We start from the raw sequence: 23358 nt of genomic DNA, 5'->3' as shown, positions 1-23358 counted from the left end.
TTGCAAACCATCTTTAACAACAAGATTAATTATATGGACATTATATCTCAAATGCAAATAATCTTCATGGGATAAATGACTGCTTAAGTTCTTATATAAGGTCTCATCACCAGTATTGGCTCGTCCAGAAATTACATTGCCAACAAAAGATGTATCAAGTGTACTGAATTACATATTGCTAAGCCACACACATTACTTTAACAAATCATGAAATAGTTTTGTAAAAATCAACCATAAGTGACTTAGTATTACCATTAACCGCTCAAATCATTTCCACACTGGAATGTCAACATTTAAGGCTAGTTATCAAGCGAGTTAAGCTAAGCTGAGTCGACCCAACCTTAGCATGAGTTCGAAACAAAAACCAAATTACAAAGGAACTTACCTAATCACTCTTGGTTCTCGTCGACTCTCAGTTAGGGATTTCGGTTGACTACTATTCCATTGATTTAATACTCACAACCCCACAAATCCGCCATTAAACAAGAGGAGGCATGTTTAAAAGGGTTCGTAAGTTAACCTTTGATTTTCATAATACGCCGCCACATTACGGTTGACATAACATGTCAAACACGATACGGTAAGACACGATAATCCTTACCATGTTTGAAACAAAAGTTCATAAAAGTCAGATCGATCAAAAAAGAACACTTTCAGGTCAATCAATCAAATGAAGCTAAACATCAACAATTACTTTTAGAGATTAACACTTAGGCTATAGGGTGTGGTCATGACCCTCGTGGTCATAATGATCCTCTACATTAGCGCCATGTCACCCACTTTTAATCCATCATCCAAAACCACTATCCCAAGAATGTGGTCATGCCAACCATGGTTGATGAGACAAGAGGGTGGTGTAGCAATCCATTAATGATTCTACGTCACAATTGATATTTTATTTATTTAACTATATGTGTGCTACTCAACTACAGCAAATTAACATGTAGGGGTTATGTTTGCGTGTTGAGGTGGTTAAATTATCGCTTTTGTCATATTTGGACTTTATTTTTTGCATTTTATCTTTCGGTTGTTATAGATTATTTTTGTCGCATGGAGTCCGTAATCTACTCCACAATTGCCTCTTCCATTTTTATTTACAAATATCTTGTTTCCTTTATGTTAGGGGTGCTAAACGGGTTGTGTTTGCGGGTTGGCGAGTTCAACCCAACCCGAACCCGAACCCGAAAATCGTATAATACAAAAGAACCCGAACATGACCCGAAGTTTTGTGGGTTGACCCGAACACGGCCCGTTCAACCCGAATTTTTAATTTTTTTTTCTGAAATTAGTATATTAAAATTAAAATTTACTTAAAAAACACAAATGTGTACAACACAATTATATTTAAGTTACAAAATCTTATGTTAATTTATCTTTTTAAGTTATAATTATGGCATAAAATACACACCCCATTTTATTTATAAAATAAAATATATTGTAAAAAAATAATATAATATAAATGTGTTAAACGGGTCAACCCGTCAACCCGACCAGGTTGACCCAAACCTGACCCGTTAAACTAAACGGGTTTGTGGGTTCAACCTGAAACTGACCCGAACCCGTTTACATTAAACCAAAACCTGTGAATTTCGTATTAGGTTCAGTTCATGTCAGAAATTCACACCCTACTTTTTTATGTATTGCTCAATATTAGGAGCCTGATTTTATTTCTTTTTCATTTATTAGTAATCGGCCCTTGTGTATAAAAGGCTGTCTTTTTTTGTAATCAGTACACAATTATGAGGTATCATCAAATTATAAAATACCATTATAATCAAAATTATAAATATTACGACTTTATTTTTTACGTTTTATCTTATGGTTGTTATAACACACACTAGTACTGTAACAAACCGAAATTGACAAAACTATCGCTGCATTCCCGTGGAAACACACGGGTTGAACAAGTAGCTTTAGTAACATGTTTAATTAAAAAAAAAATATTTACCAATCAACCCCAAAAACGACATTCCCCCGTACTACACAATGCACGATCCGCCACTCCAAACCGAACCAATCAAAGCCATTTATCACTCATCACACGGATCACAATCGTGCGGTTCTCCACCCCTCACCTCTCCACCAATCAACGGCTAAAAACACCCCTCCAAAAAACACAAATCCCCCACCACCACATATATATACACACCCACCCCACCAATATTTCAAAACAAAAAACCCAAATTCATTTCTAGGGTAGAAAATCTAGAGAGAGAAAATGTCAGGAAGAGGAAAGGGAGGCAAGGGATTGGGAAAGGGAGGAGCAAAGCGTCACCGGAAAGTTCTCCGGGACAACATTCAAGGCATCACGAAGCCGGCGATCAGGCGTCTTGCTCGAAGAGGAGGTGTGAAGCGTATAAGTGGGTTGATCTATGAAGAGACACGTGGAGTGCTGAAGATATTTCTTGAGAATGTTATCCGTGATGCGGTTACGTACACTGAACATGCTCGCCGGAAAACTGTTACGGCGATGGATGTTGTTTATGCGTTGAAGCGTCAAGGCCGTACTCTCTACGGTTTTGGTGGTTAGGGTTTTAATTTAGGGGTCAGGGTTATTGTCTTGTTAATCTTTTATTTGGTTTTGGTATTAATCGATGTTATGAACCGATGTTACATGTAACTGGTGGTTTTAATACAATATTAGTTTAGTTATGAACAATTGTGATTGCATTTTCATTTTCTTGTTTTTTTTACATGTAATTGGTGGTTTTAATACAATATTAGTTTAGTTATGAACAATTGTGATTGTATTTTCATTTTCTTGTTTTTTTAATGCAGTTAGTTTGATTTTTAGTTTTTGTATTTGCAGTTCTTTTTTTTCTAGTTAGGGGTTTGGTTAACTGCTGATCTAATATCTGACTATAATTTGTTGTTTATATTAGATCTGGTCTATTATCTAGTGGTTTTGGTCTAACAAGTTTAGTTATGTAGATTTTAAAATTAAATTTCGTTGGTTTGTGGTACTATGAATTAGCCACTAATTAATTTGGTGATTTGTTTTGTTTTAATTTATTCAAAACAAATGCTCTGTTTTGTGTTCGTGTATCCCAATTAGTGTTGTAACAATGAGATTTGAGATTTTTATATGTAATCTTTAGTTATCTAAACACACATTTTTATATATGGTTTTTCAGGGTAGACATGTTTTAATCCCTCACTTAAGTGGTAAGAATTTATAAGTTTTGGTTGAAATTTGGGTGTGATCTGGCTAGAATTTGATTAGAATAGGACTGGCTTTGACTGCTTAGAGATTAATCGGTTTAATCGGTAAACATCTGATTAGTGGATGATCGATGATTAATCGGATGATAGTCGGTTTAATCGGTAAACATCTGATTAGTGGATGATCGATGATTAATCGGATGATAGTTGGGATTTTTATAAGACCATGCGTAATGGGGCGTTTTTTTTTAAAATTTTTGCCTGAAAACGCCCTATAACGCCCCTACCCCCATTACAGGGGGCGTTATGAGGCGTGATTTTCGAAAAAAAAGCTGCCCGGCGTTTTAAAAATAACGCTTAAAATCGGTGGGGGCCACATCTTTCGACCGTTGCCTTCAACGGTAACTTTCTTTATTTATTTTTTTTTTATTTTAAATAATTCCCACTATATATATTTAACACACATTTACACCATTTTTTTATACAAAACTTCACAAACTCTCCCACTTTCTTCCAACTTTTATAAAAAAAACCCACTTTCTTCATATTTTTATACAACCATGCATCCTTTCCGCCCTCCTTTTGGTGTCCCCGCTAGACCCGCAAACCCGAACACAACCCAACCGCAAACCCCATTCAACCTTCAAGACATGGACCCGAGCTTTTTAACTTACGCGGCTTACTTAAGTGGCGCCCCTCCGTTTGTTCCTCCAAGTTTCGGCTATGGTCAAGCCGGCGGGTCTCAACCGTCACAACCCGAAGCCGAACCCGATGTGGAAGTCGTACCGGAGACGCAACCCGAACCGGTGCAAGAAACATCGAAACGCGGCAAAAGGTCGCATAAGAAGAAGGATAAGGACGCTCCGAGGCGTACAAAAAATATAATCAAATGGACGAAGGAAGAGGAATACACGTTGACTCGGGCGTATGTCGACATTTCGGAGGACGAAGAGACGGGTAAATATTTTATATAAATATTATTTTACTTACTTTGTTATTTTATTTTTTAACAAACAACTTATTATTTTTTTTTTGTAGCAAACTTTCAAACGGGTCCGGTGTTTTGGGATAGGGTTCGTGCACTCTTCTTTAGCACGTGGGGTCAAGGCGAACATCGGGACAAAGACTCGATTTCTAGCAAATGGACCGACATAAACAACAAGTGTCATGCGTTTCAAGAAGTCTTCCAACGTAACTACGATAATCGCCCGAGTGGTGAAGGTGACGTGGGGGTTTTAACGAAGAGTTTGGAGGAGTTCGACAGGACAAAAGGCCCTTTCGCGTACTACAAGTGTTGGGAGCTACTTCGAAAAAGTCCAAAGTGGGCGGTAGTTAACCCAATGACGTCTAGTAGTAGACGTCGGGCTAAAAGGTCAAAAACTTCATCCTCCGTTGACCCGTCAACTCCGACATCGGATGCCCGCAATGTTGATTTAAACGAGGCGGTGGACGAGGGCATTCAAGAAGAGTTGGCCCGACCCGCCGGTAGAAGAAAGGGAGCCGGGAAAAAAACGCTCGAGTCGTCTTCCGATCTCGAGTTAAAGGATGATTTCGAGGAGATGAACCGTCGTCTCCAAGACATTCGAGATCTCGGCCACCAACGTTATGAAATTATGAAGGAACGAATGGCCGAAACAAAAAAATTTAACGAGATGCAAGAGGCGAGGCAAATGGAAAAGGACATCGAGTTTTTGTCCAAACCTATCGACCACCTACAAGGCGATGCGTTGATCCTTGCGCAAATGCGTCGCCAAAAAATTAAAGAAAAATATGGACTCTAGATGATATTAATTTTTAATGTTTTTTTTTTTTTTTTTTTCAGTTATTTTTCTGTTTTTTTTTATTTTCAGCTTTTTTTTTTCAGTTTCGGTTTTTTTTTTTTTTTTTTTTAATTTTTTTTTCAAGTAATGTAATTTTTTTTTTAAATTAATGAATGTTATTTTATGTTTTAAATTAAAAAAAAGATAATTGTGAAATGATTGTAAAATGATTGAATGGGGCATTATGGGGCGTTATACCACTACACCACTTTTTCTATAATGCCCCCATGCTGACTAGGACGCCACATGGCGCAAAACGCCCCATGGTGGGGGCATTATAGTTGATCACCACTACACATGGTCTAACCATGATCCCAATAATGCGGTATCAGAACCAACTGGACACAGCTGACGTGAGTTGCGTAACTTCTCATTTTTGTTTTGGGTTAAAAGAGTATCAAATGATGAATGGGATGGCATGTACATTATTCAAAAGGCTGTTAGAGAGGCGACCACAAATAACCGTCTTACGATATTAACATTTTTTTGAAAGGTGTGAATTATTTGCGAATGTCAGGAGCTCTAGCATACGTTGTCTTAACCGGGTCCGCGTTAGAGAGTCCTCTCACACATGGATCCCCAATTTAAACCCCTATCACCTAGACTCAAACTTGAGACCTTGAGGGGAAAACTCACCCGGACCCACCAAAGGTGGAATTTAAATATCCGTGGCCACCACTAGAGCACTAGTGATGGTTGGAGATATTAACATAATAACGAGAAAAAAAGGGCATGTGGTGAAGTTGTTTCTGATGAGACTAGAATGTGTTATGGGGTCTCACCGTATAAGTGTAGTGTTGTAAACACAATTTGGTCATCCGAGGACTGAATGTTGTATGACCATATGCAATGAAGATGATGAAGAGGATTGTAAGCTGTTTAAGGCCCTTTTTTCTAGTGACATATAAGTGCAACATATGGTTCATTGGCAGCGGGTGTTCGAATCAAATGCCTGACCAAAGATCCGTGTTTAAGATCTGGATGAAACAAAACAAGTAAAGGCGCAAATGGGAAATGGAAAAGCCGTGATAGTTGGAGCTACGTGTGACTTGATAGTTGGAGCTACGATATATGACCCTTTCTAACATGTTTTCCTACGTTGCAGCTCTAGTTAAGGCGCTCAAGAAAGGTTAGATTTGGTCCACAAGACTCTCATACCCAGACCTAACCACCAATGTAGTAACATTTATTCAACAAAATGTTTTTCATATATCCGTCATGCATGACTTCATTATTGTCAAAAATATGGTATATTTATATATTTATATATTCAAACGAATATGAACAGTTTACAAGAACAAATCTGATCAAAACAGATTATAACTCTCAACAACAAACACAACTAACCTATTAGATCATTAACACGACGATCTATATTTACTAAGGGGCTGTTTGTTTACCTCTTAATGAGGCTCTTAATGGTTCAGACCTCTTACTGGTTCAACACTTAATGGTTCAGATTGTTTGTTTCACGAGCAGATGTCTGAATGGTTCAGACATTTGCCTCCGAATGGTTAAGATTTATGCAGAGTCTGAATGGTTAAGACCTCTAATCTGAATTGGTTAGACATTTGCCTCTGAACGGTTAAGCATTATACAAGCTCTTAATGGTTCAGACCTCGTTCAGCACTTAACCATTTAGATGCTGCCAAACAGCCCCTAATACTTGATCTAACAGGTAAACGAACAAACATTGTTCAAACCCTAGAACGAATTAGAGAGACTGTACAAAAGAGAGGAAAATCCTAGAAGACGACTGTCGACCGAGAGAGAGGCGACTTTTAAATATCTCCCACACAAGTCTTCTTAAGCCCAAACTGTTGCTAAACTTCTAAGCCCATAAGAAACAACTATCCAAGCCCATGTTCGAGTGCAACACTTCAACTTCAAGCCCAGCACTCCAAAGCCATCCATCAATCCAAAACCATACAATCATAAAAAACATTAGAAAATAATAATATGTTTGACATTAAATAAATTGAATTTAGGCATACATTTCAACAATTATTATATGGACCCACAAGAGTTATTCACGATATGTATTCACTTGGTTACAAATATGCACAAAGATACATTCACCAAGTCTGTTTACGTTTATGCACACTACTATCTTGAATGTACTTCGCATTTTACAAACATGGTGCAAGATTAGGGCAATTGAACATTGATTCAAGAGTGTAAAGGTTTGTAAGATTGCTTAAGGGTCAATAAAGAAAATCACATATACAACCACAATGATTCTCATATTATCAAAGAGTTAAAATCTTTGCCAAAAAGTGTATTCTATTTGTTTCCGCTACAATCGTTTAAATAAGAAAGAACAAATCGTTTCATAGTTCATACGCCTTGAAGATCTTATAAGCATCCAAATACAACCCAAAGTGAAATCAACTTTTAAATCAATATATATCTTTTCCATCCATTCATATTGCTTTAAATCAATATATACACTTTCAGCAGCGGAGCTTGACCAAAAGTTTCGAGGTGACGGAAAGTCATAAGACCCAATTTGTATATTGTATAAATATTTAGGCAAAATAATTGTGGGGACAATCCTATATAATTTTAAAATTTTTAGACGAAAAATAAGAAATTTTACACTCCTAACCGAAACATTCGGGGGGGGGGGGGGGACCCCTCACTTTACACTAAGCTACGCCATTATACACTTTAACCTACAACAATCGTGCTCTTTTTCATTGTTTTCTAAGGTGATTATTTAGTCGAATATATACTAAGCTTAAAAGACTACATTCATGTTGATATTTTAACAATCTTGCTCTTTTTCATTGCTTTTATATATTTTTTTCTATTATTTTAACTTAATATTTTTTGGTGTATACGGATATTCTTTTTTATTTTTTTATTGAACACAAAATAAAATATCAATCCTACAAGTAACATTTAGGGGTTGTTTGTTTACCTCTTAATGAGGCTCTTAATGGTTCAGACCTTTTACTGGTTCAGCACTTAATGATTACTGTTTGTTTCACGAGCAAATGTCTGAATGGTTCAGACATTTTCCTCTGAATGGTTAAGATTTATAAATAGTCTGAATGGTTAAGACCTCTAATCTGAATTGGTCAGACATTTGCCCCTGAATGGTTAGCATTATATAGGCTCTTAATGGTTCAGACCTTTTACTCCTTTTACTGGTTCAACACTTAATGATTCAGACCTCTTACTGGTTCAGCACTTAATCATTCAAATGTTGCCAAACGGCCCCTTAAAGTGATGTAAAAAGAAGTCGGTAACCGTTCTTGTGTTTGTCGTACATTCACTATTAAAAAAAGTAGCCTAACAATCTGACATACAATTTTGAATACATAAAGAGAATTTAATTCAGATCCTCCACTCAAAATGTTCAAATTCCCCCCATGCTAAGAGTTCATTGTTCTTCAACGGGTTCCTCCTCACAAATAATCATCGTGAAGGGGGGACCCCTCACTTTACACTAAGCTACGCCATTATACACTTTAACCTACAACAATCGTGCTCTTTTTCATTGTTTTCTAAGGTGATTATTTAGTCGAATATATACTAAGCTTAAAAGACTACATTCATGTTGATATTTTAACAATCTTGCTCTTTTTCATTGCTTTTATATATTTTTTTCTATTATTTTAACTTAATATTTTTTGGTGTATACGGATATTCTTTTTTATTTTTTTATTGAACACAAAATAAAATATCAATCCTACAAGTAACATTTAGGGGTTGTTTGTTTACCTCTTAATGAGGCTCTTAATGGTTCAGACCTTTTACTGGTTCAGCACTTAATGATTACTGTTTGTTTCACGAGCAAATGTCTGAATGGTTCAGACATTTTCCTCTGAATGGTTAAGATTTATAAATAGTCTGAATGGTTAAGACCTCTAATCTGAATTGGTCAGACATTTGCCTCTGAATGGTTAGCATTATATAGGCTCTTAATGGTTCAGACCTTTTACTGGTTCAACACTTAATGATTCAGACCTCTTACTGGTTCAGCACTTAATCATTCAAATGTTGCCAAACGGCCCCTTAAAGTGATGTAAAAAGAAGTCGATAACCGTTCTTGTGTTTGTCGTACATTCACTATTAAAAAAAGTAGCCTAACAATCTGACATACAATTTTGAATACATAAAGAGAATTTAATTCAGATCCTCCACTCAAAATGTTCAAATTCCCCCCATGCTAAGAGTTCATTGTTCTTCAACGGGTTCCTCCTCACAAATAATCATCGTGAATTTCCACCGCATATCCGCTCTGAGGTTCCACCCAACGTCAGCCTCTTGAATATAATATCATGATTGCTGTCAGGTGAAACCTCAAAGCGGGTATCCAGTGAAACTTCACTTTAAAGCAACAAGGCTTAGTATGAAAAAGAAACTCAAATTAATGAAGTTTCAATGACGCTCTTTAATGAGGGTTGAGAAGATTTGGGAGAAACACAGCTAAAAAGAGTCGTTCCTTTAAAGACTTGCACTATTTAGGGTTAATTAAATCAGAAAAGATGTGACCACATAGTTAATATATAGGTGTAGTAGTGGCGTTAATGTAGCAGACTAAATATTAGAAATCCACTAAAATCGGAAATCCACTTTTTGGTATTTTGTTTTTTATGTTAAATTACTTTGTATTTTCTAAAATTAACAGTTAACATAAGATATTTATTTTAGTTTTTCTTTGTTGTACTTCAAAGATATTATAAGAACTACAATAACATTCGGTTTCTAAATCCAGTTGAAACAGTCTGACCGACAGGGGCGCATCTTTAACGGGACCCTTGAACTTTTCGCTCATTAGTGTTATATATGTAGTTTTTATATATAAATTTTTGGGTATATACGTTTTCGATCCCCTGGATCTATAGAAATTTTTGGGTATATACATTTTCGACCCCCCTCCCGTCGAAAACGTCAAGCTTCGCCACTGCTGACAGTTTTTCAAAATTTTAATTGTTCTATTGTATTTTTGTAACATATTTTACTTATATTAGAATTAATTGCATGGTTAATACCTGAGGTTTACTTATGTTGTCATTTTAATACCTATTTTTTTTAGAAATTACACCGCTAGTACCAACTTTTACAAATTGTTTCACCATTAGTACCTAAGGTTTACTTATTTTGTTATTTTAATATCTATTTTTTTAGAAATTACACCATTAGTACCAATTTTTACAAGTTGTTTCACAATTAATACATGTGGTTCTAGAATTTGTTACATGATTATTACCTGTGATGTACTAGGGTTGATATTATGGTTTGGTTTATATATATATATATATATATATATATATATATATATATATATATATATAGGGAGCCGCTAAAATAGGAACCACCTCCAGTTGTAAGAACCACGAGAACCACTCTCAACCAATCAGATTAAGTCAACTAAAAGGGTATTTTGGTCTTTTACCCCATATGTCTAATCCCCCTTCTCTCTCTTCATTTATTGTTATATCATCTCTCCTCTTTATTTGTCAGTCATTGTCACCTCTCCTTTTTTGTCACTCTTCTCTCTCTATTTTGAATACTAAACTACCATTTCTATTCTTCTTCTTTCGAAATGCTCTGCACCAAGAAAAAACTCAAAACAACCACCTTCTCTCTTCATTTTCCACTCTCATCTTTCTCTCTCTTAAAAATATAAAACCAGCATCTCTCTCAAAAATCATTCACCGCACCGGACCTTCTATCCCTCCGGTCGTAATTCCGGCGCCCCATCATCTCCATCAACCGCTACCGCCACCGTCACCACACCTCCACCGTTCCCCAAATCAAAATCCACCATCATCCCCATCTTTCCGGTCGCATCCGCCACAGCCCCACCCTCCGTCTTTTCTCTCTTTCCTCCACCCTAGAAACTCCTTCATCGATGTTATTGATGACACGAGCACAAGAGTTTTGAAGGCGATGATATTTTGAAGATGTTTTGGAGGTGGTGGGGGAGGCTGTTGATCGATGGTGAGGAGCGACGGTGTTGGTGGCTGGTGGAGAGGAGCGACGGTGTTGGTGGCTGGTCGGCGACGGGCTGACGGCAGCGCCGCCGCGGACAGCGGCGGTCCTGGTCTCCCGACGAGTTGTGAATGTTGAAGATGATGATGTTTCAGCTCAGAGTTGTTGCTCGGGTCGACTTTGGATCTTGGGGTTTGAATCTGGGGTTTTGTTGGGTTTGAATCTGGGTTCAGGTTTGTTTCGGTTGTTGATTTGTTGGTTTGATCTGTTGATTTGGTGGTTTGAATCTGGGTTTTTGTTGGTTTGAATTTGGGTGTTCTTGAATCTGATGATGGTATTTTTGGTATGTTAAATGTTTGATCTTTGTGTCCCTGTTTGTTTGAATGTTTGATCTTTGTGTCCCTGTCTTTTGCTTGTGTTCCTGTTTTTGGTTCTGATCTTTGTGTCCCTGTTTGTTTGCCGGTGATTTTTGATGTTTTACGGCCGATGATTCAAAAAAAAAAAAAAAAAACAGGTGATTTTTGCCGGTGATTTTGATGTTTTGCCGGTGATTTATTGATGTTTGCCGGTGATATGGTTGTTGGTGCTTTCTGATCTTAATCTGGATATTTGGTTTGATTTTGAGTTTAGTATGTTGGGGATTTTGATCTGTGGGCTTTGATTTGTGATATTTAAATCTGTGGGCTTTGATACGATCGATGGGGTGGCGATGATGTAAAAAAAAAAGAAACAAAAAACAACGTAGATTCTGATGACGATGGCGCGGCAAGGACGGCGGAGGGTAGGGTTTCTAATCCTGCAACCCCACTTTTGCAGCCTCTATGATTTATCGGATAATCTGAGCCAAACCCCGTTTTTTTAGACCCCTTTGTTTTTTATGTTTGTTGGGTTTTTATATTTTTTTGAGGCGTCGATGATGATAGCAATCTATCTGAGACGCCTACCGAGTAGCGATTTTCTGGGTGCGTTCGTTTTTACGTAGAACGTTAAACGTTGTACGTAGAACGTAAAACGTAAAAAGTTTAACGTGAAACGTAAAAGTTTGACGTGAAACGTAAAAGTTTAATCTGAGCCAAACCCCGTTTTTTTTTTCCGAGATACCCTTTGTTTTTTATGTTTGTTGGGTTTCTATATTTTTTTTTGAGGCGTCGATGATGATAACAATATATCTGAGACACCCCCCGAGTTTGCGATTTCTGGGTGAGTTCGTTTTTGCGTAAAAAAATCTGTAAAAAAAATAACCCGTAAACTTTTTTACGTAAAACGTAAAAACGTGAAGCGTAAAAAGTTTTACGTAAATCGTAAAAAGTCTTACGTAAAACGCAAAACGTAAAACGCAAAACGTAAAACGTTTTACGTTTTACGTAAAACGTAAAGCGTTAACGTTTTACGTTTTACATAAAACGTAAAAAAGTAAATTTTTTTTCGTAAGACGTAAAAAGTTTTACGTAAACCGTAAACCGTAAAAAGTTTTACGTAAAACGTAAAAAGTTTTTCGTAAAACGTAATTTTTTTTCATAAAACGTAAAACATAAAGTTTTTTTTAGTAAAACGTAGAAAGGTTTACGTAAAACGTAAAAAAGTTTTACGTAAACGTAAAACGTAAAAAGTTTTACGTTTTACGTAAAAAGTTTTACGTTTTACGTAAAACGTAAAAAGTTTTACGTAAAACGTAATTTTTTTTCGTAAAACGTAAAAAGTTTTTCGTACAACGTAAAAAGTTTTAGATAAAACGTAAAACATAAAGTTTTTTTAGTAAAACGTAAAAAGTTTTACGTAAATGTCATTTAAAAACCGGCGCGTAAAACGTAAAAAACGTAAAAAACGTTAACGTAGAAAACCGGCGTGTAAAACGTAAAAAAACGTTAACGTAAAAAACCGGCGCGTAAAACGTAAAAAAACGTTAACGTAAAAAGCCGGCACGTAAAACGTAAATAACGTTAACGTAAAAAAAAACGGCGCGTTGAAAAAAACGACGCGTTGAAAAAACGAAGCCAAAAACCGGCGCGCAAAAAAATTCGGGACGCCAAAAACCGGCGCGTAAAAAATGTCACGGTAAAACGGGACGCCAAAAAACCGGTGCGCAAAAAAATTCGGTTTGTTAAAAAAATGTTAATTTAAAAAGAGATTTTAATAAAAATATTCTTTTAATAAAAAATTATCACAAAATCTGAATTAAAAAAATGATTTTAATAAAATTTTGTTAGACAAATCTGAATTTTGAAATTTTTGTTTAACATAAAATTCTGATTTTTTAATATAAAGTAATTAATGAATAAAACAAAAAGACAATTAAATATAATATATATATAAAGACAAAATAGTGTAATTTTACTATACTACCCTTTTGGATTATAATATTAAAGACATAATAAGACAAAATCTATTTAATATTAATTTTAGTTACTTTAAATCTCATCCATCCATCTCCTTGATCTAAAGGCTAGAAAGTGGTTCCCTCAGTTCTTACAACTGGAGGTGGTTCTCATTTTAGCGGTCCCCTATATATATATATATATATATATATAGGGTAAGGATAAATCGAAAACCCACTCCAGTTGACTAAACCCTGAAAACCCATTAATCACCATTGATCAAAGTTGATGGATGGCTAGGATTAACTTTTGCCCCATCAATTGCTTTTGTGTACTTTGTCTTAATTTTTTAATGTATTTAATGTAATGAATGGTAATATTGGAACAAAGAAAATGCAGTAAAGTACTGTCACCTATTAATTTATGTTTTCTCTCTCTCTTGATTAAAGTACTTTTCTTTCATTATTTTATGTTTTCTCTCTCTGATGATTAAAGTTCTATCACCCATTAACAAAGATATTCAAGCAACTATCAACAAAAGCACTGATCAAACACACATAGAGCAAAAATGTACAAAAATCTCAGTGAAAAAAAAAAATGTAACACGGATACAGCAAAAATGTACAAAAATCTGTGACAAAAATAAAATGTAACATGGTAAAAACAAAACCAAAAAATCCATAACATATAAAATTCTCAGATTCAACACAGCAAAAAGTCTACATAAATCTCAGGCATTTTTGCTTTGATTGATTGTTACATTTCTAACACAAAAAAATGTAACAGACATTTTTTCTTTGATTGTTACATTTCGTAACTATGTTCAACATCAAACATCTTTTGAATCATCTTCAACATCTTCAACATCATCTTCAACATCTGAAACATCATCTTCAAAGTGTAGATTTCCAAACAAAGCTGAAAAAACAATACTTATTCACCTTCTTGAACAAGATCTAAAACAAATTTTACACAAAAAATGATGTAATCAATAATAAAAACAACAGTCTAAAAAAGTGTACAACACACTTTATTTTCAGTAACGTGCATTATTTATGTAACACGAAAAAATGTAACATGCATTTTTTAATTATCAATTTATGCCAGAAACACAACACACTTTATTTTCAGTAACGTGCATTATTTATGTAACACGATAAAATGTAACTATTTATGTTTTTTTTAGAATTTTTAAATATGTAACTAACAAAACATATTAGAATTGTTATATTACTAAACCCATCTATGTTGGGTTACATAAAGATGTTACACAAAAAACAAGAAAAGTAACTTCAATTTAATTCAATAAACAAGAACTTAAATCAAATTGTTTCGATTTGTTCAGAAATCTGAAACAAATTTTACACAAAAAAATGATAAAATCAATAATAAAAAGCAATATGTATAGAAAACAAGAACTTAAAAACCTTCATCTTCTTGAACAAAAAATAAAAAAAGTTATAGATCCACAAAAAACAACAAAAATGCAGAGTAAAAAAATTGCAGATTTGCAAAAAAAATCTTAAAAACATACATATTCACCTTCTTGAACAAAAAATTCGAACAAAACCCTTCAGCATCCTCAAAAAACGTAAAAAAGGATGTGTAATTTTACTGGATCTTTGCCTGGTTCGAACAAAAACATCATCTTCAACCTCGGATTTGCAGATCCATAAAACAAGAACTTAAAAACCTTTATCTTCTTGAACAAAAAAAATTGCAGATCCATAAAAACAACAAAAATGCAGACTAAAAATGCAGCCTAAAAAATGAATCAAATCGAGCACCTGAAATTGGCTTTGGCTTTGATTATTCATGTTTTCAGCTAGACCCTCCACCACCGTAGCTCCCAACAACCACCACTACCACCGGACCACCACTTGCCACCATCCTTCATCAACCTTCAACGATCACCACCCACCTGCGACCATCCTTCATCAACAACCGCCAACATCAACCCACCTGCCACCTTCCTTCAACAACAACGACTGCCATCAATATCCGCCATCAACCCCACCTGCCACCATCCTTCATCAACCTTCAACCGTCAATTTGAGCTATCCTCTTTTGTACATGAAAACCCCAAAATTTTATTTCGAACAAACCCTAACCTTCCACCAAATCTGCAACCACCATTGCAGATCTGGTTCCCGAAGAGAGAGAGAGATGGGAGATGGTGGAAAGATAGAGGAAGAGTGATGTTTAATTCTAATTATTTCCGATCCGGATCCGGATCCGACTGTGGGGTTTGAAAAGAAACATGATGGATCCAGATCTAGATCTTGAAGGGTTTAAAAGAAACATGATGGATCCAGGTCTAGATGACGGTACAGATCTAGATCTAGATGGCGTCTACATCGATCTAATGCTCATCAGTTTCTCCGATTTCATTTTTGTTCTTGTTTTCTCTATAATGGAACAAGAGAGAGAGGGAAAGAGGAAAAAGTGTGCTAGAGAAGAGAGATGATGGAGGAAATGATCTGGTGAGTTTTGAAAAGGTTTTGTGAGATTTAATGGTAGAGAGAGAAAATGGTATTAAATGAGAAAGATGACAAGAAGAAGAAAAGTCTGTGTAAAGACTTACACATTTCCATTCAATCAAAAAGGTAAAAAGAAAAAGACCGTTATGCCCTTTCCTACTCTCAATCTAAATACATACGTGGATCAATTCTAGCCACATGTGTGAGTTTTCAGGGTTTAGTCAACTGGAGTGAGTTTTCTCCTTATAATTAGCCTATATATATATATATATATATATATATATATATATATATATATATATATATATATATATATATATATATATAATTATTTAGTCCAAGTCATATATTGTCATGCATGGAGGTAGGAGGAATTCCATCCAATTAACCTCATTGTACGGATTCACCAAAACACAAAATTATCAACTTAGTTGATGATTTCGGTTGGTCATGAATATGAGAAAAATGAAAGTGTATAATTTACTAAGTAGCCAAGTGAGGTCAACTCGACATGTGCATACCCAACATGGAAAATGTTGGAGACGAGGTGGGGTTAGCTCACTTTGTTTCTTGGAAGCTACCTAGAATGTACATCATCTAAATCATCAAGTAACCAAGTGAAACTCAAACTAGACTAGTGCATTCTAATCATGGTAAATGTTTGGAGACTTTGTGTAGTTTGGACACTTTGTTACTAGAAAATTTACTTGATGATTTAGCTTACAGAAAATGGATTAACTAACTAAGTGAGGTAGTGGAATCATAGTTGGAAAGCTAAGGCACTTTACCAAAATACAAGTCTCACAACATTGAAGGTTGTGGGACTTGGATGGTTTCAACACTTTGTAGGCTGTTTGTAAACCTTTAGGGCAGTAGGTTCTTGAGGTTTTTGAGCCTCTAACTGTCACACCCCAACCGATGGCGGAATCATCGGGGCGTGGCACTGAGCGAAACAAATTGTCCAAGAGAATCCATAACAATTATTAATGACAATATATTTAACGTTAATGTCCCATACCATTAACATATAAAGCAAAACAGTTATTACAGATATAAATCTCATAAACAAAACACTGTTCCGACAACTCAGATTTATTTAGTGGAGTTTCTAGACTTCTTACCCGATTCAGCAAGCATAACATCCTATCAATCTGTCACATACGTTAAAATAAAGTCAATACATAAAATGTAAAGGTGAGTACACAAGTTTGAATAACGTATAGTAGAGAAAGTGTTTACGCATAACCAACATGTGACACGTAACAGGCGATGCAAGTAACTATCACAACTATGTTCACAGTTAACCACAAGACTGCGTTATAGAGTATGCGCGACACATGTCCAGCGGACACGTGAAGTAAAGAGTTGTGATCCCCAGCAGCCCGTGTCCACGACAGGTGCTGAGTCCAAACTATAGTACTATCGTTGCTAGAGGCGGTATAGTGTAACACTATCTAGCATAGTACAAGCATTCAAAGCACACGTATAACATGCGGGAACGGTTAGCGTTAAAAGGGTTTGCGTTGTGTGTTGTTGTGTTTAATATAGAGAACGTATGTAACACCCAAAAGTGCGTTAAATGAAAATGGGTTCGAGTATACTCACAGTTCGTGTTTAGCTAGTAAACACAGTACTTGGATTGAACGGAGCGCGTGGGAGTTAGCCTGAGCATAGAACAGTAGCGTAAGCGTTGAACAGCGTGTAAACAGAGTGTCGAATGGCGAGTCGAATGAATGGGGATAACCCATCCGAACGGATGGTCATCCGAGGGGATGGTCATCCGAGCGGATGACCATTCGAACGGATGGCCATTCGAATGAGGTGTGGGTGTTTGTAAATCGTTTTGAAAGTTTGAAGTTTTTGTTGTAGGGTTTACAAAGAAATGTAAAACATAGATGCCAAGTCATCCGGTCGGATGGTCATCCGGACGGATGGCCATTCGATCGGATGGCTATTCGATGGAGAGGCTGATAGTTTGAAGTTTTCGTAAAATCGTTTAAGTATTGAAAGTTATAAAGGGGCAAACCACTTGGTCGGATGATCATTCGATCGGATGGTCATCCGATCGGATGGCATTTTGAGTGAGTAATCTTTTACTTTGGAACTTCGTAAAATTTTCTAAGTTAAAAGTTTGCGATTTAACGGAGACGGCGTGACGACGTGTCGAGCAACGGAAACACACCAAGGACCAGCTCAGTCGATCGGATGGGAATCACCCCAGTCGATCAGACTCATTGTTCTTGGGTGAAGTTTCATGTTCAACCCGTGAATCGGTCATCTCTCTGGTGGAAATCTGTTTTCAAACCGGCTCTCAACTAAGAAAGGAGTAGAGAGTCTGAATGAGTATGGATTCTTCGTGATATCATCTCTGACCGCGAAATTATATGTCAACACGGGACGCCTCGTGATATCATCTCTGACCGTGATGGTCGGTTTACCCCGCGTCTTTGGGAAACGTTTCAATCTGCTCTTGGTACTACTCTTAATCTAAGTACCGCTTTCCATCCCCAAACCAACGGTCAGACTGAATGCATGATCCGTACCTTAGAAGACATGCTTCGATCGTGTGTGATAGATTTCGGTGGTAATTGGGATTCACATTTACCTTTAGTCGAATTCTCGTACGATAACAGTTATCATTCTAGCATTCAAATGGCACCATTTGAGGCACTATATGGAAGAAAATGTCGATCGCCTATTGTATGGCACGAGATCGGAGATGCGCAAATTACCGGTCCTGAGTTATTGCAAGAAACGACTGACAAGATCCTCCAGATACGAGACAATCTGTTGAAAGCTCGGAGTCGTCAAAAGAGTTACGCCGATAGACACCGCTAGCCCCTTGAATTTGACGTTGGCGATCACATACTCCTAAAGGTTTCACCTTGGAAGGGGGTGATCCGATTCGGCAAGAAAGGAAAGCTCGCGCCTCGATATGTTGGACCCTTTAAGATTCTGGAAAGAATTGGCAAAGTGGCCTACAGACTCGAACTACCGGAGGAACTTAGCAACGTTCACCCGACTTTCCATGTTTCGAACCTCAAAAAGTGTCTAGCCGAGCAGAAATTATATGTACCTCTTGAGGATCTACAAGTGGACGAAACATTACACTTCGTGAAAAAGCCAGTCGAGATCATGGATTGAGAAACCAAGAAACTCCGACGCTCACGCATTCCCATAGTGAAGGTTCGCTAGGATGGCAAACGCGGCGCAGAGTTCACCTGGGAACTCGAAAGTGACATGAAGGCTAAGTATCCACAGCTATTCGTTACGCATGCGCCTTAATTTCGGGACAAAATTCCCTAAAGTAGGGGAGGCTGTAACAACCCGACTTTTTGAAGTCAAAGTACAAGTCAAAGTCAAAGTCAAAGGAAGAAAAGATTGCTAATCAGATCTGACATTTCTTGCTTTATTATTGCTTGTACTCTCGAACCTCGATAAGCGATGTATGTTAGTTACGCTAATGTGTTGTACGATTTGTAATTTGTGAAGTAACAATGCGATAAACGCAATTAAACGCTAATCTACTTAACAATATCTCATCGCTATCGCATCGCAACTCGAATCGCAGTTATTGGTAATGTTCTATGCGTGTATGTGTGCCCTTATGTGTTATTTGTGCATGTTTATTTATGTTAAAGGTGTTATTCACAAACGCAATCGCAACTCTATCGCAACACAATCTCATCGCACGAAACAAAAGTCGGAAACTAACTCGCACACGCCGTTCGATCGAACGACCGTTCGATCGAATGGTCATCCGACCGGATGACCATCCGATCGGTTGGCCGTCCGATCGGAAGGCCGTCCGATCGGAAGGCCGTCCGACCGAACCACTCCTCACCGCCTCTTCTCCTCTTCACCTATAAATACCCCACCTGTCATATCACTGTTCATGATGTGACAGCTCCCTCCGACCCAGCGCATTCTCGGCCACTTTTCTCTCGATTCCTCGCGATTCTTGTAAGTTTCCACTCCAAATCTTGGACTTCTATCATCTACACACACTCTTCCATTGATTTCACCAACAAATCACAACTTTTAACCATGAAATCCACTTGATTTGGGCTGTTTTCGAGTGACGTCATCCAGGGTTCATATAAACACCGGAGTATGATCTCATCTTACCAAAAACAACTCAGGTCTAAAGGATTTCTACAATGTTTAAACACTAATTTTGCCTAAATCTAAACATTTTTCAAGTGTTTCAAACTTTTCTTCAAACGTTCTTAACTTTTTATTCAAACCCGATAGAATCTGAGCTCGTTCGTGCCTTCTGCTCGTCCCCTAGTGAAGTGCCGGACTGAGAATGGATTCCTATCGGAGAAGACGACCGATTCATCGGTTGAACATGAGACACCATCAAGAACAGTTGGTTCGGGTCGCACGGGGTGGTTCCCGTCCGAGCAGACGAGCTGGACTTGATGAGATCTCCGTTGTTTAACACGTCATCAGACCGTCTCGGCTAAACCTCAAAACTTTTGACTTAACTGATTTTACAAGTTCTTCAAACGAAACAGGTCGCTCAAACGGATAGCCGTCCGATCGGACCATCATTCGCTCGAACGACTATTCGACCAGGTGACTTGTGATTTTTCAACACTTAAACAAATTTTGCAAAACTTCAAAGAATGTCAGTTTCAAACGAAGGGCCATCCGACCGAACGGTCATCTGTCCGGATGACCATCCGACCGGATGACCTGATATATAGAAACACTTCTCATTTTCACATATGCTATAAAGAAAACTTCAAAGTTCAAACAATACACAAACACATCCCTCCCAAACGGACGACCCTCCGATCGAATGGTCATCCGATCAGATCACTGTTCGTCACTCATCCCCTCAACGCACTATTTTACACGCTTTTCGACGCTTACACTATCGTTCTCTGACTAGGCTAATCTCTCAAGCGCTCCCTTCAATCCAAGCTTGTGTTTATTTATTAAACACGAACTATGAGTATACTCGATCCCTTTTTGCTTTACGCACTTTTGGGTGTTACATACGTTACCTATATCAAAACACATCGATCACACAACGCAACACATTTTATACGCTAACCACTCTCGCATGTTATACGTGTTATTCGATGAATGGTTGTATGTTATGTTTACACAGTGATTGTTGCCTGACACCTTAGCAACGATAGTACTATAGTTTGGACTTAGCACCTGTCGTGGACATGGGTTGTTAAGGTTATTTTTTCACGTGTCACAATGGTGATATGTGTTGCGCATTCTACAACTCGCAGTCATGCCTGCGTGTATTTCAATGTCGATAGCTTACATGCTTCACATTTCTACGTGTTACATGCTGGTTAGGCGTAAATCGCTTTCGCTACTATTATACTATTAAACTTGTGTACTCACCTTTACACTATGTGTATTGACCTATTTTAACGTATGTGACAGGTGTTTAGGATGTTGTGTTTCGCTGAACTCTGTGGAATTAAGCTAGGGGAGTCCAGAAACAAACTAAATAATATTTGAGTTATCGAAACAATGATTTGTCTTTAAGAACTATGTCTGTAATAACTGTTTTACTTTATATGTTCATGGTATGGGACGTGACTGCTAAATATATGGTAATTTAATAGTTGTTATGGATTCTCCTGGACAATCTGTTTCGCTCAGTGTCTCACCCTGATGTTTCCGCCATCGGTTGGGGTGTGACAGTTGAGCCAAGTCTGCACCAAGAAGAGCACGCGTAGACGTTTTTTAATGAAACGTCTCCGAAAAAACAAACAGTCTGCAGATGACAATGTATGCGCATGTCGCGTGATCTGAGCGGCGCAGACAGAAGAGCCTGCACATATCTTTTTTAGAAAAACAAACACCACCTTAGTCAGCTCATGACCTTGTTATATGAATTTAAATTTAGTGTAAGTATTGATAAATAGAGATGGAAATCTGATCCCATTGGCTCTTTCTATGTGGCTACTGTTAGGAAATCATTATCAGAGGTTGATGCTCTAGACGATAATGGCCAACGCCTTTATTGGAACAATTGGGCTCCACCGAAAGTTAATTATTTCGGGTGGAGAGTCTACCTAAGCAAAATCCCTTCTAAGCTCGTTTGTCCGTCGTGGTGTTGATGTCCTAAATCTGTCTAGCTGTTAGTGTGGTTTTGCGGACGAATCTTCTGATCATTTACTCATCTCTTATACGATAGCCAGGTCCATTTGGTGGTGCATTTTCATTTGGCTTTAATTACTGGTTTCTGGTCCGATGTTCCGGATGTCTTCTTCAAGCTTAAAGGTTCGATGATGTGAAAGAAGGTGTTTGGGGTGAATGGGTGATCTGCTTGGCTACTTTATGGGAAATATACGGTAGAAATGAGAAAATTTTCAACAACAAGAATGTCTCAATTGCTAGAACGATGTATAACATCAAAGAGTCGTCTTTTCTTTCGATTTGAAGTAGGTCTAAATTACATGCTTTAATTTTGTTGTTTTTATATTATCTTTTTGCTTTTTATATTTTTGAAAATTTTATTTTATTTTTGTTGATTTTATATTATCTTTTTGCTTTTTATAGTTTTGAAGATTTTATGTAAATTATGACGTAAACGACTACTGTAATTCGTAAAACTAAGATATTTTTAAATGAAACCACACTAAAATAGCAGGTATTTCTTTATTATATTATCGTTTCATACACTATTTGTATTCTTAATATTATTTATCATATTCATATATGAAATCAAGAATCTTTTATTCAAGAACGATTGTGCCATCATCACCAACAAACCGCCACTATGACAACGATGAAAACAAAGAAGGAAAACTACAAAATTAGGAAAAGAAGCTAAATGCATAATGTCAACCATGATGTAAAACATATAGTTGTAATTATAAAGCGTTAGTTAAAACAATTTATCTGAAATTATTAAAATTAATTTAAAAAAACTACTAAATAATAGATATATAAAATTTACTTTGATATATACATAACAGTTAATTACTGTTTTCGTTCCTATGGTTTGTTAAAAATCACTATTTCAGTCTATTAGTTTAAAAATTGCGATTTCAGTCCATGTGGTTTCACTTTCGTAACTATTTCAATCCATTTATTCTATAAGTACAGGGACTGAAATAGTTACGCGGTGGACTGAAATGGTTACGAAAGTGAAACCACATGGACTAAAATCGCAATTTTTAAACTAATAGACTAAATAGTGATTTTTGACAAAAACCATAGGGACGAAAACAATAATTAACTTTATACATAAAAGAAGAAGGTTTTATTATTTTATCAAAATATTAAAATACCATTTTCCCTAATAATAGAATAAAAACTATTGCTTTTTGGTAAGCACAGCCTCCACATAAACCTACCCTCTATTCAAAAGAGGTGGGGAGTGACCACACGAGATAGCGATCCTTGAATTCGAACTTGTGTCGTATCCTCAACCAATTATGTCATGAATTAAACTCCATATTAAATTTCACTTGGGCCCACAATATTTTGTTTTTAAAAACTATTGAGGATGATTAAATTTTATTTATCAGTACAATGAAAGATCCTATCGAGATTTCTAAAGTCAAACTTTGACTAATGACCCAAATAACAACAAGACGTGTCATACCCATGAGGGCCTCAAAAAGTCACAAGTCACAACAAAGCGTGATT

General features: G+C 36.7%; 1 protein-coding gene and 1 long non-coding RNA gene across 2 annotated transcripts; one reads left to right on the top strand and one right to left on the bottom strand.

The window, feature by feature from the left end:
• The first annotated feature begins 2161 nt into the window (after nt 1-2161).
• LOC110886154 (histone H4) lies at nt 2162-2676 on the top strand. The gene has a single exon (XM_022133918.2). It carries the CDS (start codon nt 2219-2221, stop codon nt 2528-2530), a length of 312 nt encoding a protein of 103 aa, XP_021989610.1. The 5' UTR covers nt 2162-2218; the 3' UTR covers nt 2531-2676.
• Nucleotides 2677-14086: 11410 nt separating this feature from the next.
• Nucleotides 14087-15495, bottom strand: LOC110883095. Its single transcript, XR_002560358.1, has 2 exons — nt 15031-15495; nt 14087-14161 (listed from the first exon to the last, which is right to left on the bottom strand). It is a non-coding gene; the product is annotated as an uncharacterized LOC110883095 (long non-coding RNA).
• Between the last annotated feature and the right edge of the window lie 7863 nt (nt 15496-23358).

This window comes from Helianthus annuus, chromosome 10 (genome assembly GCF_002127325.2).
Source record: "Helianthus annuus cultivar XRQ/B chromosome 10, HanXRQr2.0-SUNRISE, whole genome shotgun sequence".
Lineage (NCBI taxonomy): Eukaryota > Viridiplantae > Streptophyta > Magnoliopsida > Asterales > Asteraceae > Helianthus > Helianthus annuus.
The sequence above is the reverse complement of the archived record's forward strand: the minus strand, read 5'-3'. Positions and strand labels throughout refer to the sequence as shown.

Coding starts and splice junctions, on each gene's coding strand:
- LOC110886154 (XM_022133918.2), top strand. CDS start 2,219: ATGTCAGGAAGAGGAAAGGGAGGCAAGGGATTGGGAAAGGGAGGAGCA.